Source organism: Squalius cephalus (genome assembly GCF_949319135.1).
Source record: "Squalius cephalus genome assembly, chromosome: 1".
NCBI lineage: Eukaryota > Metazoa > Chordata > Actinopteri > Cypriniformes > Leuciscidae > Squalius > Squalius cephalus.
The window spans coordinates 38,845,342-38,864,673 of NC_137122.1; the positions used below are offsets into that span (position 1 = coordinate 38,845,342).

The 19,332-nt window shown below is 37.4% G+C and overlaps 2 protein-coding genes across 3 annotated transcripts; one reads left to right on the forward strand and one right to left on the reverse strand.

The window, feature by feature from the left end:
- The first annotated feature begins 1,449 nt into the window (after positions 1 to 1,449).
- LOC307161194 (caspase-6-like) lies at positions 1,450 to 4,342 on the forward strand. Its single transcript, XM_079875798.1, has 8 exons — positions 1,450 to 1,598; positions 1,874 to 1,912; positions 2,285 to 2,324; positions 2,416 to 2,565; positions 2,683 to 2,759; positions 3,249 to 3,424; positions 3,510 to 3,657; positions 3,757 to 4,342. Exons 1-8 carry the CDS (start codon positions 1,568 to 1,570, stop codon positions 3,996 to 3,998), a joined length of 903 nt encoding a protein of 300 aa, XP_079731924.1. The 5' UTR covers positions 1,450 to 1,567; the 3' UTR covers positions 3,999 to 4,342.
- A 3,205-nt stretch (positions 4,343 to 7,547) lies between these two features.
- Positions 7,548 to 18,868, reverse strand: nbr1b (NBR1 autophagy cargo receptor b). 2 transcript variants are annotated; one of them, XM_079875356.1, is made up of 21 exons: positions 18,655 to 18,868; positions 17,650 to 17,712; positions 17,431 to 17,449; positions 17,305 to 17,327; positions 16,721 to 16,909; positions 16,279 to 16,356; positions 15,560 to 15,756; positions 15,245 to 15,370; positions 14,948 to 15,151; positions 14,192 to 14,351; positions 13,835 to 14,104; positions 12,701 to 12,829; positions 12,496 to 12,571; positions 12,243 to 12,353; positions 11,983 to 12,138; positions 11,332 to 11,535; positions 10,776 to 11,199; positions 9,887 to 9,969; positions 9,704 to 9,773; positions 9,479 to 9,575; positions 7,548 to 9,132 (listed from the first exon to the last, which is right to left on the reverse strand). In XM_079875356.1, the coding sequence occupies exons 1-21, from the start codon at positions 18,754 to 18,756 to the stop codon at positions 8,959 to 8,961; spliced, it is 2,955 nt and encodes a 984-aa protein (XP_079731482.1). In that variant the 5' UTR covers positions 18,757 to 18,868; the 3' UTR covers positions 7,548 to 8,958. The 2 variants fall into 2 exon arrangements, with proteins under 2 accessions (XP_079731482.1, XP_079731481.1); XM_079875355.1 differs by having other exon boundaries at positions 16,679 to 16,909.
- Positions 18,869 to 19,332: the final 464 nt, after the last annotated feature.

The following is a 19,332-nucleotide window of genomic DNA, read 5'->3' on the forward strand; positions in this document are numbered from 1 at the left end:
ACACATGTATGTCAATGCAACAGAGAGCATTTTTATAGAAATTGGCAAATAAAATCAACTAAACTGCCATAAATCTGAAAAATGTCACATATGCAACATGGAACAAGCTTGTACACACACACACACACACACACACCCCCACACACACACACACACACCCACACACACACACACACACACCACAGTCATGTCATAGTGGTGACTTGTAATGGTTCTGCAAATGTATGTATAATAATTTGCAAAAGCAGATAATTCAAAATATATCAGAAAACAACAAATTCTAACTCTGACAAAAATACAGATTTTTTATGTATTTCAAAATGTTTAAATAAATATTCACAAAATACATATCATAAAGTTGTGAGGAGAAGTTGAAGCATCAAGAACAATGAAGTGAAAATGAATGAGTCTCTATGGCCCTCTATTGGATATATGTGGTCATTGCACTTTCTTTCTTTAATTATAATTTCTAAAGTTTTTCCACAAACCAGCAGATGTCAGTATTCTATCCCTTACACATAGAGCAATGTCCAAAAACTATTTAGATTTAATTAAGATCATCATTTAAGTGATTTTTTCTTTAAAAAATCATTTTTCATGAGACAATTTATGGCCTAGTTATGTAATTGTGCAGTAAATAGGTAAAAAAAATCAAAATTTCCACAAAAACACAGCATAAATGTATAGTTGAGAAGTAAATTAAAAAAATGATATATAGTTTCCATATAAAAAATGTATATTTCCTTGTGCAATCGCTCTTTAAAAGTTTGGGGTCAAAATGACCCCAAAGACCTTAAGTGTTGTCCTTTTTTAGGAGTGATTAAGGGTTAAATGTAGCTGTGTGTCTTGCATGTTGTAAATTAATTCAATGAAAATGGTTACCTAGCTTTCTTTGAAGCCTTTCAAATAATAAAATAATTTGAAAATAGTTAAAATTCTCAAAATTCTAATTTTTTATTACCTTAATTCTTTGAAAAAAAATTATTGCTTTAATCAAAAAAGGACAATTACACAAAAAGAGAGGTTTAGTAATAATATGATAATAAATTGTTAATAATATATAGTTTTTAATTAAAAGAGTTCTTTTTGTATTATTTTTACTAGCCTATACTTTATATACGGCTCTCTGAAATACTCTCTTGATGAACCTGTCAGTGTTGATAAACTCCCTATACATAACTATTACATTACATTGCAAAGAAAGAAAGAAAGAAAGAAAGAAAGAAAGAAAGAAAGAAAGAAAGAAAGAAAGAAAGAAAGAAAGAAAGAAAGAAAGAAAGAAAGAAAGAAAGAAAGAAAGAAAGAAAGAAAGAAGTTGTAAAGCCAACCAGTCCGACCAAAGGTTCGACCGCAGCAGACCGCCTGTGATTGGTTAACATTTTAGCGACCTATGATTGGCTAACATTGTAATCGCCTGTGATTGGTTAACATTTTAGTGCCCCCAGTGATAGGTTAACTGTTGTGTTTGGTGACTCACTAGTCAGTCACTCAGGTCTGCTCTTGCTGTCGTTAGTTTCAAGTTAAAACTCTCCTCGATTTCACACAAATTCGCTCCGCAGAATCAACGATGGCAAGTCAAGTCAAGAGCGATGAATCCGGTAAGGTTTCTATCTGGTTACTCTGGATAAAAAAATAACTTAAATATTTGTAACTTACAGAGTGAATGTTGTTTATGAGAAGGTTTCATTTCCTTATTCTAACACCTGAAGTAGGCAGTGTTTGTCTAAACATGCATCACAAGGTTTCACGATCATTCACATAAAATATGATTTTCAACCGGACTAACGTTACTATCGCTGAACAGCCACCCTGAATTCATACTTATACCCCGTTTAAGCCCCAGTGCTTACAAATGTTTCTTTGTTGTTGTTAGGAGCTGTGGAGAAGGACAGCGCTTCAGCAGGACTCACAGGTAGAACTGAATCTAGTTTATAACTCGTATATGACTCGAGTAGTAGAATGGGGGAAAGAGAAGGATTTGTATAGAGTAAATATCGCATTTGCTTATGTTAACTCTGCTATGCTAGACAACCTGTTTGTAAAGCCATTGAAATCTAGCCTGACCAGGTGCTAAATACACAATACAGGAGGCATGACCTCCGTGTATGTTCACTGAACTTTAGATCTTCATTCTAGAATACAACCATTAGACCACAGTCCAATATCTTTGTCTGAGTGGTTTAAATCTTTGTGGCATGAATACATCCTCTGAACCTTTTCATATGCTTGCTTTGCAAACCAAATTAATTCTTAGTATTGATTTTGATTTTGTCTTTTATTTCAGTCAGAGAGAACATAACAGAGACCGATGGCTTTAATCTAAGGTAACACCTTAATAAAGATACATTGTAACCAACTCTCATTTATTTATATATTTCATTTTAAATGTATATAATTTTGTATGCCATTTGTCAGTGTTAATAGTCTGGATCCTAACGAGGAGTATAAGATGAATCACAAGAAGCGAGGAATGGCTCTGATCTTTAACCACGAACGTTTCTACTGGCAGCTCATGTTGGGTAACCGTTCTGGCACAGAAGCAGACAGGCAGAACCTTGTTAGAAGGTATTTGGCAAAACAAGATATTATGTTGATTGATGAAGAAAGTAATTTTCTTGTCTTGGATTAAAGTAACAGAACAATGATTAACATCCTTAGTCCATTTTCTTTCATATCTGTCAGATTTCAAGAGCTGGATTTTGAAGTGAAGGCTTATAATGATTATAAACGGGATGAAGTTTTAGACAAAATCAAAGAAGGTAACACATTATTTTATCTTTCAAACATGATTTTAGAAATGCGAGCCAAACTTAAATATTCCAGGTTCAATACAGAAATTAATCAGCAGCATCTTTGGCATTCCGTTGATTAAAGATGGTTGATAATATTTACACTTTACTACTTAAATTCACCTTTTAAATATATATTTATAATTATTGTAGTAGTATAATCTAATTCATAATCTAATTTAAGTTACAAATGTGCAAAAATAAAACGAATATCAGTTCTGCATATCAGTAGTCAGACACACAAACAATTATTATAAGTTGTAAAAAGAAAAAATCAATACTGGTCGAGCCGTAGTTATTGCTGACTAGTTGCTATAATCGCTCGGCCTGGTAAGTTCATCAAATTTGTTTTTATAACCCGGGCCGAGGGAAAGTCAAAAGGTTTTTCTGTGAAAGTCGGCAGTATGTCACAGCATGCTCCGAATGGAGTTTAGGTTTATTATTTTCCTTTGATTTCAGCTGCTGCTGCTAACCATGCGGATGCAGACTGTTTCGTTTGCGTCTTTTTAAGTCACGGGGAAAATGGCCACATCTATGCCAATGATGGGAAGATTGAAATTGAAGAAGTCACTGATTTGTTCAAGGGGAATGAGTGCCATAGCCTTGTAGGGAAACCCAAGATCTTCATCTTGCAGGTAATTTAGCCTTTATAAACAAAATGTATTTTGCAATGTACTTACAGTAATGCAGTAACTGCAGTAAAACTTCTTTAAACACAAGGCTTGTCGTGGTGACAAGCATGATGATCCTGTGACACCAATGGATGTGGTGGACAGTCAAGCGGTCAATGAAGTGGTGGTAGATGCGGGGGTGCTCTACACCCTTCCAGCAGGAGCAGACTTCCTTATGTGCTACTCAGTGGCTGAGGGTCAGTGTGAAGATTTGCTAAATTTGCAATTCACATCCTTGTTTTCACAGTAGTGACACTTTAAACAGCCATTGACATTGTTTCCTTCTTCTTTTAAAGGATATTACTCTCACCGTGAGACTGTAAATGGCTCGTGGTACATCCAGGATCTGTGTGAAATCCTGAGGCGTTATGGTTCCACACTGGAGTTCACTGAGATCCTGACGCTTGTCAACAGGAAAGTTTCCTTACGCAGTGTTGAAAACTGCAAAGATCGCTCGGCTATAGGCAAAAAACAGGTGCCTTGTTTTGCGTCCATGCTCACTAAGAAGCTGTTTTTCAGGCCTAAGAAGGAGCATTAGTGTTTGGGCCTATTGCAGTTACAAAATCAGGGATTACATTATTTTACATAATTTTCAAAATGGGAATTTAAGCAGGTTTGCATATTTTAGCCTTGAGGTTTGACAATTGGTCATACAAAGTGCAAATATTAGCTTTCTTATTAGTAAATTTAATCATTTAAATTTAAATGAATTTTTTTACACATATTTGTATCAAACCTGTTCACTACATTCAATCATGATCTGTCATTAATAGAACATTCAACTACAACTACAACATGATAATCTCTTCCATCAGTTATTTAAGTCTGAAAGGGGGAACAGAACAAGACACTCCAGTTATACAGCTAAAAAAAACTTGAAAATCATCTTAGAACACATTCCTACTTACCAACCAGCTTTGCGATGCAAAATACTTATGGGATAATGGATTTAAATGGGGGATTATGTTTTGTTGTTAACACTGTTGTGTCTTAAATGTTGAAAAGAGTGACTTTTAGAGGTCCGGCCACAAAGATACACTACACTATATTTTATGTGTCTGTCTTATAACATGTTGCCGTTTTGTGTTGAGTTTTGTCACATATGGCACTTGTTTCGTAAAGAATTAAAGCAAAATATATAAGAGGAGCAATTCTAGTAGGATCTTCACACCGTTGGTGCTCCTGTCATAATGACATGAACTGAATGTCTTTATTCATTCTTTGCTCAGTTCTGTAAACATGGGATGGAATTTATACTTTTAATGTCTGAACAAGCTTTTCATTGTGAATCATGTCCTCTTTGTAAAGACATTTGTTTGGTATGAGGTCTTCAATTTCCTAGTAATGTGACTGTTTTCTGAGCTGATGACACGTGTATTTGTGGGACGTTGGGTGTTCTGCAACATAATGTATAATAATTTTGAGTATGTGAGCAATCTTAACTGCGTATGATTCTGCTGGATGTTCAGGTGCAGGTTATCCCCAACTGTTGAATTGAACATTGTTTTAAGCATTTGCATGAAACAGGGATTGGGACTTAAAATGTTTTCCAGTAATAAATGAATAATTTTTTCAAGAAATGATTTAAGATCACAGGGGATAAATAATGTACTGTATATTCTAATAGGGGTTCAACTGATTAAAAATTTAGGAACTCGAGTCTTAGTACGTTTTTATCCTTTGCTAATTATCATTGTCTTGATTATGTTGTTGAATGTAAATTGATTTTATTTTAAATTTTTTACTGTATCGTTGACTGCATGCAGTTCTATTAAAATGGGAATATAGAATTAAATGGGGATTATAGTTTTTTTGTTGTTGTTTTTTTTTCTCTCTGTGATTCTTACATGCTTTGGCTGAAATGTTGAAAAGATTTACTTTTAGAGATCCTGCCACAAAGATACACTACACTTCTTTAATGTATCAAATATTTTGTTTACAGTCTTTTGACCTGTTGCCTTATTGTCTTGAGTTTTGCTACATGTGGCACTTGTTCCATAAAGAATAAAAGTAATTATACTACGAGACTGTTGAAATCTTGATTCTGATTGGATGAGAAACGTTCTAAGGTGTGCAATTATTTTCAAGCACTTCTAAAGTAGTTCCAGGCAGGTCTTGATCGCATTACATTTCCATATCACTACGCCAAACGATTTCAGTTTTTTCAAAGCGCATGTTTACATAGAAAAACAATGGAAAAGTAGTGCAGAGGAATCAATAAAGAGTTTGCGTGAATAGCCCCTGGGTCTCTGTTATTAAAATGACATTTTGAAATTAGCAACAGAGGCTTGGGATGAGATGTGTATGAATGTAGTACTACAAACAATAGTGTTTTAAGGTCAAAAACTTGACAAATGTCTTGAAATAAAACAATGTCTTGAGGTTTGGTAAGCAAAGTATAAGCATAATAATTGACTCTGGCTGTTACGCCTCAGGTGTGCATCATTTTCAAAATGCGAATTTAAGCAGGTTTGCATATTTTAGCCTTGAGGTTTGACAGTTGGTCGTACAAAATGCAAATATTAGCTTTTAGATTTAGTTTCATTTTTAACTCAGTAGTACCAGAATGTATCAGTAGCAATGCAACGCTTTTTTTGCAGGCTTTAGTGAGGCCATTCCCAGTTATTTGTGGTAAAGAAAGCTCTGTGCTCTCGCAAAAATAATATAATTTAGAAGAGGCCTATGAAAAATGAAATGTTTCAAACCTGTTCACTACATTCAATCATGATCTGCCATTAATATAACTAAAGTGTGATCTCTTCCATCTGTTATTTTAGTCTGAAAGGGGGAACAAAACAAGACACTCATCTTAGATCACATATACCTACCTACCAACCAGCTTTGCGATTTGCGATACAAAATAGTGTAGCGGTCCGGCCACAAAGATACACTACACTATTTTATGTGTCTGTCTTATAACGTGTTGCTGGTTGGTGTTGAGTTTTGTCATATGTGGCACTTGTTTCATAAAGAATAAAAGCAATTTTATATAAATTGAGCAATTCTAGTAGGATCTTCACACCGTTGGTGCTCCTGTCATAATGACATGAACTGAATGTCTTTATTCATTCTTTGCTCAGTTCTATAAACATGGGATGGAATTTATACTTTTAATGTCTGAACAAGCTTTTCATTGTGAATCATGTCCTCTTTGTAAAGACATTTGTTTGGTATGATGAATTTTCCAAGTGACTTTTCTGAGCTGTTGACACATGTATTATTAGCAACTAAAGTGTTCTGTAACATAAATGTATAATAATTTTGAGTATGTGAGCAATCTTAACGCATATGATTCATTTGCTCCAAATGTCTGCATGAATATATTGAAACAACATACATCTGCATTCAAGAACACATATGGCCAGCAAGTATCCATAGTGCAGGTTTTCCCAAAACTGTTGAAGTGTATATATATATATATATATATATATATATATATATATATATATATATGTGTGTGTGTGTGTGTGTGTGTGTGTGTGTGTGTGTGTATGTGTGTGTATGTGTGTGTATGTATGTATGTATAATATGTAATGTTTTAGTTGTTTTAAGCATAAACCTCACTATTTCAAACTGGGTTTCAAACAGGGGCAGGGACTTAAATCTGTTTTCCAGTAATTACTATATGTTTTTATTTTAAAGAAATCATTTAAGACCAAGGGGGTGTACAATGTACTGCATATTCTTATGGGGGTTAAACTGACAAAAAGTATTTTTTGCTGAATCTTTTTCCATGCATTCCTATCAAAATAAAAAGATACACAGATTAACCTAAAAATGAACTTTTACTGTTATTCTGTCTGTTATTAAACACAATTTTTAGACTTAATTTGTGGCAATGGATGAAAAAAAAATCCCCCACTTTTTGTAAACTGCATTGGATTGCTAGAAAATCATCCAAAAAATGCAGATGATTTTAGTGTGCCATGCTTTACTTCCAGCACACAACTTACCACCCTGGTAAGAAAAAGACATGTCAGTGTCTATATTTACATTAGGTGTGGTGTTTAATATAGTTTTACCCAGATAAAACAAGTTATACCATGGCATTTGTGGTGCACTGTTATGGAAGACAGTGAGCAAAAGTAAGACTTATTAGGATATTTATTACAGACAGATGTGTACATTAGATGCAGAGACACTATGATTACTCCATTCAGGCATCAAACACAGAGTGAAGCGCATCTGTCTCCACTGATTATGCTTAACAATGACATGATCCAAACAATTTCACCCAGAGCCTCCACTGATCGCTGCAAGCACCAAGACCAACTACAGCTTTCCTAAGGAATGTGCTAAAACATATAAATAAACCCAAGCTCTAGAAAAACAAGTAGGTGATTGTTCAGTTCAATTATGGATGTACCACTTGTGAGAGCAAATCAGGAGATGCTCGATGATTTATAGGGAATGCTTTCCACTCACTTGACAGTAGGTAGCTTCAAAATCTCCCATTGAAGAAAAGTGCCGAGATACATTCTTCATCACTAAATACAAGAGCTTTTAATTATCAAAATATATAATTTGCATGATTCGATTTTGTTTTGGAATGAACAGTAAGCTGTTTTTTTGTCTCACACTATAGTGGGTCTCAACATTTAAAATTGGAGTTAAATATGTCATGATTGCCTTTGCGGTCTTTAACCATTTAAAGCATAAATTAAAACACTCTACACTGCCCATTTCAATCCATTTAACTATTCAAATGCATTGCTACTTCAAGCCATGACGTTTATCAGATATTTAAATGGCAATGCATTCACAAAGTGCAGTATGTGCCCTATTTTGTGGACCTTTTAGAAATGGTCTTCAAAATAATAATAATAATTTTCACATGTATTACAAGCAATAACAGCTTAAAATTACTGAGAAAAAAAAAAAAACACATTCACACACTAAACTTAACCTTGACTTCTCCAGTAAGGAATAATTTGTCATCTTGTGTCTATGCTAAGATGATTAATTACTTTAAACTCTAAAGAAGCCTCAAAGTTTCTCTATTTGGTCTTGGCTGATGATTAAGACAGTCCACACAAAGCCAGATCTATTGCACTTTTCCAAAACCTGGGAACACAAAACTCTTTAAATATGGAAAATATCCAGTCACACTGCAGAAATTTTCATTTTTACCTATTTGAATAATTTGTGGTTAAATACACTGTTCTTTCAAATCAAGTTTTCATTAAAAGCATGACATATTTCTTGGATAGTTTTGGAATAATAATTACCTATTAGTGTTCATTAGCTACCCATGATCATCTCTGTGAAAACATTAATGCCCACTAACAACAAACTTTAACAAGCACAGTTATTATGGTGATGAACTGCTTCTCTAATGATTATCCATTACACTTAGGAGCAGACAGATTCACACACACTATCTTTACAACCCAAATGGAACGTAAGAGTCTGTATCATGGAATGAGCTGCTGATTGCACAGAGAAAGAGAAACCAAAAAAAAACAGATATTAGAGAAACAAAATAGTCGACCAGCATCTTAGTAGCGTGTCGTGTACCAGTCATTGTCGGTCATCTGCACCAGTTCGTTTACCACATCCAGCAGGTTTCGGTTGTGTTTCTGCAGCAGACGTTGATTTAGTGGTCGGTCACCAAAGCCCATCTCTACCAGCACAGCCATCATGGCGTCATGAGAAGCTGCATCTTCTGGAAGCTGCACAGACAAAAAAAAAAAAAAAGTTTTACTAGAGTGACACATGACTTGTGTACCAAATGTGAGTCTGACTTTGGATTATCACAGATAAATGGTGTTTTTGAATTTTCACTTTAATGTGAAATAAAATGTGCTGCTTTCTTTGTGCTTCATTACTTTTGTTTATCACAGTTTGATCAAAATCAGTCCTGAACAATTTTAAATATGAAAGTAATGAAATATACAATCGTAATATTTTTATTTCCTTTTAATGGAGGACAGAAGAGATTTTTCAGCATCTGTTATCATAAGAATGCTGTGTGATGTTAAAAGAAGTTCAACTTGTTGAAAGAACCATCAAACTCACCTTCTCAGACCCAGTCTGACCAGTGAAAAGAGCTTTATAGGCAGATGCTGCCACAGACAGGGCACCCTTCACCAATCCACCTGTGATGCTATTGGCCCTGAGGAAAGACATGAATGAGATAGTGAGAATGCGAGTGATAGAAAGAAAAGCACACAACGCAATGATTGACCTGGGTGCACTTCCGTGGTCTTGCGAGACCGAACGAGTGTGTGCTGTGTAACTCACCTGAGCTCTTCTGTTTCAGACTTGGCAGATGCTAATGAGTTCTCAGGGTCAGGTTGATTAGGCTCAGAATCTATATATATATATAGATATATAAAAATATGCACATATATAATCAGAGAAAAATGCACTAATTCATGGCCTGTGGTGGATTATTACTTTAATATCCCAAGATGTTTCACTCACCTTTCTCCTTTTCTCCTGGCTCCGTAGGATCACTCCCCTCTTGCTCCTCTGCTCCATTATCTGTCTGCTCTTGTGTCTCTGTGCTGAAGTCATTTCAAAATAATAAAGCTAAATTTTACACATCAATGACATTAAGCTAAGAACTATCAAAGGTGCTGTAAGAAATCTGGACAGAAATAAATAAGAGAAGGATTTTGTGCATATAGAGTTCAAGGGCAGGATATTGTGAGGGAACAAGCAACATCTGTGTGCTTCAAATGGAAACAAAAACTTGATCACATATACAATGTATGTCACAAATGTAATAGAAGAAATAGTGCAGAATCTTAATAGTGTTCATTTCACACCATAACATTTCTTTGTTGAAAATCCCCCAAAAAATATTTCCAGGTTTAATTAGTGAAGCACAGAAATTAATGTTTTATAGAAACACCAAAACCGTAATTAAAATGTACATCTTGCGGAAAAACGGAGCTGAAAATAAAGTTTTCAGTAACTAAACACGTTTTCATAGTGTCGTTCTCAGGTTAAATTAAACTAGTCAAAGTAAAGTTCTTCGCAATGAGCTGCCCTCTGTTTCAGCCGAACAAATTGTTACATTAACATGCTTTTTGGACACAGTGATGTGTGTCCACACTGCTTGTGTATACCCGTTGTAGCTTATTCACGTTGTGAGCACAAAATAGAAGCTGACATGGTCAAAATGCATCATCGGAGAAGTGCTAATTGAACATCAGTGTTTCAGGCAATGTTTACAACCCTTCAGACCTATTTACCAATTTTTTGCTGTTTCTGTCAAATATTTTCCATATATTTGCCAAATTTCAGTGCATCACTAGTTTAGTTTAAATGACCTCTGACTGCACACATGCCCCCTGTGTAAACTCACCAGGATTTGACTGAGGGCCGGGGTGCCACTACAATCACAGGGGTGAGCGGCACAGCATCCAGAGTCTGGGAGGCACAGAGCATGTCATTAGCATCCACGCTAACAGCAGCAGCAGCAACGGACCTCTGAAGCTCTGCGGTCTCCACTGATTCTAGTTTGTCTCCCTCTGCAGGCTCTTCTCCAGGCTGCGACAGGGCTGAGCTGTACATGGACTCTCCTAGTGGACGGCTGGTGTCAAAGCAATCAGGGAGGATGATGATGTAGTCTTCTGAAGATGCAGATGATGTTCTGCTGCGAGTTTCCTTTGCTGCTTCTGTCGCCTTAACTTGCTCTTTCTTATCCACTTCCTCCTCTCCCTCCTCTACCAGATCTCCACCTGCAGGTTCCACCAGGATCTGCTCGATGTCAGACTCGTGACCCTCATCTGAACATAAGAAAAATCACAGACAATTTACTGTGATTGGTAAGAAGTTGACTACTTGAATCATCTGATGATTACAAATACAATATCTGACTATAAAGTGGAGGGAAATAAGTATTCTCAATGCCCTGTTACCTGTGCTAATGAGTTCTGTTGGAAGCGTCAGCAGGGGAGCAGCCATCTCAGCGCTCTCTGTCTGTGGCGAAGCAGAGCTGGAGATTCGTGTCGTCTCTACTTTCAGTGGGGCTGGAGCAGATATTAACAGGTTTCCTGTTTCTGGAAGTTTTTCTGATTTCCTCTCACAAAGTGACATTGAACCTTGGGGGGCTGGGCGCACCACTTAAAATGGCAAAAATTAAATGTAAATAAATCATTAAAAATGGAAAGGTAAATAATCTTACAAAACCTATTAAACAAATTACTATTTAAAAATAACTGTTTTCTATATTAATATATTTTGAAATGTTATTTATTCCTTTGATGGCATCATTAATCCAGTCTTAAGTGTCGCATGATCCTTAAGAAATAATTTTAATATGATAATTTGGTATAATAGATGTAAATGTAATAGAAAATGCCTACTAGACATATTAAAAGTACTTAGCCAGGTCAAAGCTAAAATAAAAGCTAAAATAAAAAAGTAACAATTAATATTTTCTACATTATTGGTTGTACAGAGTAACAGGTAAATGTGATGTAATCACAGTCTGGCTTTAAGTGAGCCAGGCAGAAACTGACTTGTTTGCACCTTTTATGAAAAGTACTGTAAATATTCCCACCACAAACCTTTAGCTGGGAATCTCCCACACAGGGTCCCATGCTCTGCCACTTCAAGGGTGAGAGAGCGGATAACAGATGGACTGACAAACTGAGGCCCAATGATGCTCTCCTGTCCTTTCTCTTGTGCTGGGACTCCCTCTAACTCTGTCCCCTGAGCCACATCTGTGAATAAGACATCAGAGACAGTACAGAAATATAAATAGCTACGTAATCATCGGCAGTAATATACAGACAAAAGTGAAGAAATGTTGTGCTGTAAAATTTACCCAGGATGCTGCTGACTCCTTGGGCTTCTGTTTCTTCTTGGATCAGCCCCAATGTTGGCTTCTCCTGAAGAGGTCCATCATGGGGCAAAGGCGATATGCATGGAGTAATGTCTTTATACATTTACAGACAAAAAGAGAGAGAGAGAAAATAAGAAAAGTTTTTATTTAATCTTTACTGTTCAACATAAATAAGCATAACCATTAAAAGCAATCCAAGGAACATATTAGGTACTTATTCCAGTTTTAAAGTGACCTGCAGGAGTGTTGTTGGGCACGCTCTCCAGCTCCTGCACGATGTTGATGTCCAGCAGTTCAAAAGACAGTAAGTCCTAAGTAAAAGGCAAAAGAGAGTATGTGAAATTGGCAATGGAGTCAAAAGTTTCTTCATGAAACATAATGAGACAATGAGAAGCACAACAAATGTGATGGAATTACTGAATCATGCCGATTGCTCATACCTGAGCTGTGAGTAAATCCACAGATGGAATGTAGAATTCCTGATCACAGTCCTGGTTCACGGACAAAACTAGTTGGTCCCTTGAGGCCCGGCATTTCTCCTCCCTCTCAAGAGTGCGGGAAGACTTCTCCTGAAAGGACCAAAGCGGCTGAAAATGGCTAGTTCTAGGTTCAGTGTTTTAGTTGTTATTTTATTTTTAGTAATTTAATAATTTCGGGGATGCCAAAGGTTTCAAGTTGTATGTAGTGGTATAACATATCATGTATAAAAAACAAACTAAAATACATTTTTCCCCATTTTATATTTTAGCTAGTTTTGGAGTCATGAAAATGCATTTTAGTGCAGTTTTTGTGTTTCTTCTTTTTAGTTTGTTTTTAATTTCAGTAAACAAAAATGTTTTCATTTAGTTTTTGCAAACAATAATAACACTGATATGATCAATTTACATACTCCTTTGTACATTAGAATAGCTGCACATTAGGCTTGCTACAATAGTCAGTGTTACCGCCCCTACCGCCGATTTGTTTGTCTTAAATAAAATCATTTAGTTCAGTTAGAGAACCGACACTACAGTTCAAAACTGAACGTTTCTGCTTAATAAATCGTGAGCTGAACGAGAGTCGCAGCACAGATCAGCAGCAGGAGTCAGATTTCATTTATCATGAGAGCGAGGTGCTGACTGACAAGATGATGGAGCAATATTTGGTGTCAAATCGAAATGTAGAAGCGCCTACTTAAGCGAATGTGTCATTGTACTGTTTTGTTGTTGTGTTTTTCATTTAGAATAATAGGCTAATGAACTCCCCATTCAGGCAGTCTGCCCCCAAATTGGCGCTAATTTGAAAAAGAAACTAAAATGCGCACCGCCGCACATCCCCACGGGCGCAGAGCGAGCATAATAGAGCAAGCGTTTTTACTATGGAAAAACGCTCTCTCTGCTCCGCACCATTATGAATGCCCAAGCAGACGTGTGCCTTCAAATTAGTGATTTAAAAGCCCCCTGCCGGTGATACCGGTATTACCGGTGTTGTCACACGTCGATTAACTGGTGGTAAAATATCCTCATCGCCACATCCCTACTGCGCATTTAAAGATTTCTGGGGTGGCTGGGGGTGTCTTCGAACCGTTGTCTTACCTGAGGGGTGACACAGGGAGACACCAGCAGCCCGTCAGCACAGATGGCTGTAGGTGCATGTGGATCCACAACGATGCTGCACCAAACACGCGGCCCAAACTGCTCTCCTCTGTGTGCCAGGCGCCAATGGGACGTGTAGGTGCCCTCCAATGTCGGAGCACAAAGAGCCACGTTGACCACACCCACCTGACCTGGCTGTAGAGTGGGTACTGCGACCTCCCGCCATCTTTCGCCCGAGCCCACTGCCAGGTTCCCCCACATGAACTTCAACTAAGGTCGAAATGGGACACAATTTATGTTTATTTTTTTATGTTCATATTTTCTATTGTGTGTGTCTGTTGAGGAGTCAGAATGTACCTTGGTCTCAGAGTCCCAGCACACTCTGCCACTGTTCTTCATTTTCCAGTATTTAATGAACTTGGTCCCAGGACGCAGACGTGATCCATCAGGCAGGTTTTCATCCAGGAGCAGAGCTGTCATAGCTGGCACAGCCAGCGGGCATGGACGTTTAGGACGACTGCAACCAAGACAGTATAAATTAAATGCCATCTTATCATCACTAACTGCATTTTAAACTGATCTGATCAGTTCAGCCAATTAATATGGTGCGCTGTTATTTCTTTGTGAGACTGACATAGTGGAACAGACATTTCAAAAGAACATTTACTTGAAATTTTTATATTGTAAATACCTTTACTGTCACTTTTGGTCAATTCAATGTATTCTTGCTAAATAAAAGTACTATTTTCTTTCCAAAGTACTGACCCCAAACAAATAAAATAAAAATAGTTTTAAATCTTTATATTATTTATTAATAAATGATTAAATGTAGTTAATTATTAATAAAAAAAACATTCTGATATCAGTACAATAGATACTATTATTCTCAAACACCAGAAAATTATGTAATGCAGTTGATATTTTAACATAAGACTAAAAATGGCCAACGCTGCCAAAACAGCATCAGTTCTCACATTTCATGGCAGAAATTATTCTTCCAAAAAAAGTATAAAAAATTGTGTTCCACAGAAAAAAATAACAGCATAGGATTTCTAGGTGAACTAGATCTTCAATATGCTCTTCCTCAGGTGGTAATGGGGTGCAAGCTCTTACTCTGGGCTGTTTGCCTGTGTGGCACGTGGCTGCAGCAGGACGGGTGAAGAGCTCCCTTCTCCAGCAGTGCTCCACTGCAGCCCTCTCCTCTCCATCCTCAGCTGCTTCCTGATCTCCTTCACCTCCGCCTTGAGCTGACGCTTCTCCGCTTTAAGACGCTGCTTCTCGGCCTTGCGAAAGCTCCGGTCACCCCTTCTGTAGAACCTTCAGAGAGAGAGAGAGCAACATATGTTCAACTTAGCCTTTTTCTGAACTTTAACAGCAAGACATCCCAAACAGCAGAGGACAAAGGCCCACCTGCTGTGGTCTGGCGCTGGGGAGCCGTGCTCAGGGATAGACAGGGGAGTTCTGGCTCTCACAAGGTTGTGGCTTGGATCATGTGAGAAGCTACAAGGCTCACACAGAGTGCAGGAGGTACACACACTGTGCAGAAAGAAACCAAACACAATGAAACATACAAGGGGAAACAACTAAATGAAAGGCACCCATTAAACCAGGCATCCAGTTATAAATAATATCTCTCATACGATCATAATATGTGTGTTTGCCTTTGAAATGCACCACAGGAGCAAATATTTATCCAGACATCCACCTCACAGAGATCTCTCTAACCTGCATTGGTATCCGCCGCCTGCGGTCTGGCCCCGGCAGCTGCTGCAGGCTGGAGCTGAACTTGGGGCCCCAGGCAGAGTGGATGAGGTGACTTCAGGAACCTGAGCTTCTGGTCCCACTGGCTTATGGATGCAGCATTGTCCAGAGAACTCCCTACAAATCTTCTCTACTGCCTCCCTAACCACCTGGTCCTTAAACTGTGGCAGTTATTGTATTTTTGTAGAAAGAAAAATAGAGAGACAAAAGTTTCCTTAGCAATATTAGGGTTTGCCTCCACTGCTAAAACGATCAGAATGAAACTTAAATACTATGGCACAGGACAACATTTGTCAGTTCTTAAAGTTACAATGAAACGAAAGTAGCAATCTTTTCTTCTGTATTGCGACGTACATCTGAGTGAAACATATTACTGAGAAATAAAAAAAAGTATGGTGGGGACTTGGTTCTGTCTATTGGCTATTGATTGGAGGGAGGCCGATCTAAATATGAGTTTGCAGTTGATTGTAAGAAAAGGGGCAGCATTTATGTGGACAAAATGACTGGAGAAGTCCAGCATACGTCACTAGACAGAAGTATGACTTTCAACAGAAGATGAAGAGTTATGTCAATTAAAAATTGAAAAAAATTATAAGATGCATTGATGAATCATTAACAATAACACCAATAGACAACAGCTGAATTTTCATTTCATGTCTACTTCAAAGTCTTGTTTTTCATACCTTTTCCATGTATGAAGTGAACCAAGCTGGAGGTGTCTTATCCTCTGCTTTCCCACCTTTGAGTTCATTTACAATTACCTTTAAAGCAACGGCAGGATATTAAAATAGAATATGTGGCATACAAGTAATTAACTTACAATAGTGGAAATTGTGGCTATCATCAATCTGGATACCGTTAACAGATGCATATCACATTTCATGCAAACCACACAAAAAAAAATCAATACAATAGAATTCAGTTACATTATTTGGTTTTAGCATCAGAACATGATTTTTTTATAATATAGATTATTTACAATATTATTACGCACCATTCTTAATAAACTGCAGTGTAGAATTTGATACAACAACAGTGGCTATGTCTGTGATTGTGCAAAACCATTGGGTTATAAAATCTTACCAATCCTTCCTCTGGGACTGCTGCCTGAACTTTGCGACTCACCACTTGTGCCAAAGTAGGGCAGTGCTGAGGAGGCCTGAATCCCTTCTTGGGTTCTCCAACAGTACCAGGTTTCACCTGGCCCAAGCCCACCCCTGACCCTGGTGGGGGGCCCGGCCCTGGAACTGTTGCTCTACTGCCCCTCGTCTCATACACATTCATTTGTAATCTGTTCCCCTGTCGTGCTGCACTCTACAATTGCAAACAACAACAACACAGTGTAACAATGTGGTGCATTTCCCTTTGGACATTTGTTGACTGCAAAACAATGAGTTTAATACACTCTACAATAACACTCTATGGTACCTCTGGTACTTCTATTGTAATCAAACTAAACTCAAAATTTGATGTCAGTTTAATGTTGAACTAGCTATACATCTTATTTATTTTAGTGTATTTAAGCATTTTAATTAGGTTTGTTTTCATCAAAATTTAAATAATTTTATATCTTATTGGGGTCCCTCTGGAAGGTTGCAGAGGGCCCTGGTCGAGGACCGATGCTCTAAATAGGTTATATGCACACACACACACACACACACACACACACACACACATAATAATAACTTGAAGAATCATCATTTATTTACCTTCAGGGCTTCTTCATATTCCACTGAAAAGAGAAAAATAGTTCTAGTTAGTGTCTGTGTATGTACCTCTTCTCTGAAATTTAAATATAATGTATAATTATAGACAGATTAAGACCATTTACTTACATTGGCTGTTGATTGATACCTGAAATAAACAGTCACATACACAATTATGATAGAAATATTAACTAATAATATCATCAATTCATTATGACACACATCATAATGAATTGATAATATTATTATCAATTCATTATGATGTGTGTCAGGTATTTCTTTGACAAAAGTAAAGTTATTAACATTGACATGTATGCAATATCCCAAATATGTACTTCTTCACTTCACCTCTTCATTTTCCTCATCGAAATAAGTCAGTTGTAAATTACACAGGCCAAAGGACCTCTTCACCTGAAAAGGGAAAGATATCAAGTCAAATAATTGCAAATAAAGTATAGGTCGTGTTTGATTAGATGTATATACGCTATAGGATTCTGACTGGCCAATCATAACATTCTGCGGGGAAACACCGACCGTTACCCATGACAAGACTACATAACCGAACTCTCATCCGGGAACCCTGGCTTTTTTTTTCCACATAGCAAGCTAGTTTTCCTGTCTCTTCGCGATCTCCACACAAGTAAGCTAATTATTCAATTCCAACTCAAATCAGTATTTAATAATACTAATGTGCTTAGTAGCCTTGTAATAAGGGGTAACGCACAGTCGTATTGAAAACCCGTTCAGGGTGATATGCATATAAATGCCCTGTCGAGGCGGAGGGCTGACCATAGCTACATCACTCGAGACTGGCAGGGTTACACAGTGCTTTCAAATAGACAAGCAAATAAAATTAGCTTGAAACAGACAGCAGTCAATATCTGTTTCAAAATCTACTGAGCAACATATCTGGACAGCATTCAGGGTATCTACGGCTATCATGCTGTCTAGTAAGGGAGCTTAGTAGGTTTTGAGACGGTCAGTGAGTCAACAACATTACCCAAGAGATTAGTGATGGGATATACAGACGTGACATGTGTTACATTTCCTCACGGTGTGGTAAACCCCTTTTGTAATTATGGTCTAATTGATGTAAGATCTGCGCACGTCAGATATAATGTACTTTATTACATATAAATATGGTTGCTGTAATTCGTGGGCTTTCGGCAAAATGGTCGCTTGGCCCATTCTTTCTAGATGATTAAGCGCTAGTCGAAGCAGCAAACAAACGGAGTAACGAATGTCACGACAGATGTCAACTCTAATCGCATCGGATGAGGTCGGGGTGAGAGGCTTTGCGGCATCAAGGTGAGCGATCAGACTGACATCAGCTCATCATCCTCCTCTGCTTACCATGGCCTCCATAGACTCCCAACTCTTCGTCTCTGAGCCAGACAGCAAGAAACTCTTCGCATTCCCTCGGAAATTCACCTTCAGATTGATATAGAAGTCCATGGCGCAAGTACTATTTAAGGCGTTGCATAGGTGAAATCAGGAAAGCTTTGATGAGTTACTGTGCCCTGGCTTCTAGATTTCTCTGATCAAAATGGTCCTTTCTGTGTTTACATCAGCGACGTAAACACGCCCACTGCATCAGCTGACAGGAAAATCAAAGCTGACGTCATTCAAAGCGAAACAATGTAATGGGCAAGACGTTTAATGTGCAGTTCAAAGGGTGAACTTGTGTTAATATTTAAACAAACAAAAAAATGTCTTCGCATATTGTTATTGTAAATAATTTGATCCGTAAATAATAAGAAAGAGGGTAATTGGCTAGTGTGTGGTACGATGATAAATTGCCTATTCTATAATAGTCAATTCACCCAGCAATTGAACTGTAAGGTCTGAACGGAGTTGTTTATTTTAAAACGGATAGTTCGGTTCTGGCTTCTGATTGGCCAGTACAAAGTGATAGTAACAGCTGTGACGTGAACATATCAGATTTTTTGTTTTTGTTGCATAGCAACGTACGTTCTGTTACGTCAGGGAATATAATGCCTTTTAATGGATTTGCTTAGGCTAGTACATGCT

Excerpts from the sequence above, each read along its gene's own strand:
- LOC307161194 (XM_079875798.1), top strand. The coding sequence starts at position 1,568 with ATGGCAAGTCAAGTCAAGAGCGATGAATCCG. Across the intron at positions 2,760-3,248 it reads TTTAGACAAAATCAAAGAAG|CTGCTGCTGCTAACCATGCG; the intron begins GTAACACATTAT and ends CTTTGATTTCAG. Across the intron at positions 3,425-3,509 it reads CCAAGATCTTCATCTTGCAG|GCTTGTCGTGGTGACAAGCA; the intron begins GTAATTTAGCCT and ends TTTAAACACAAG.
- nbr1b (XM_079875355.1), bottom strand. The coding sequence starts at position 18,756 with ATGGACTTCTATATCAATCTGAAGGTGAATTTCCGAGGGAATGCGAAG. Across the intron at positions 14,352-14,947 it reads ACACAGGCAAACAGCCCAGA|TCGTCCTAAACGTCCATGCC; the intron begins GTAAGAGCTTGC and ends TCTTGGTTGCAG. Across the intron at positions 9,970-10,775 it reads CGGCCCTCAGTCAAATCCTG|CACAGAGACACAAGAGCAGA; the intron begins GTGAGTTTACAC and ends AAATGACTTCAG.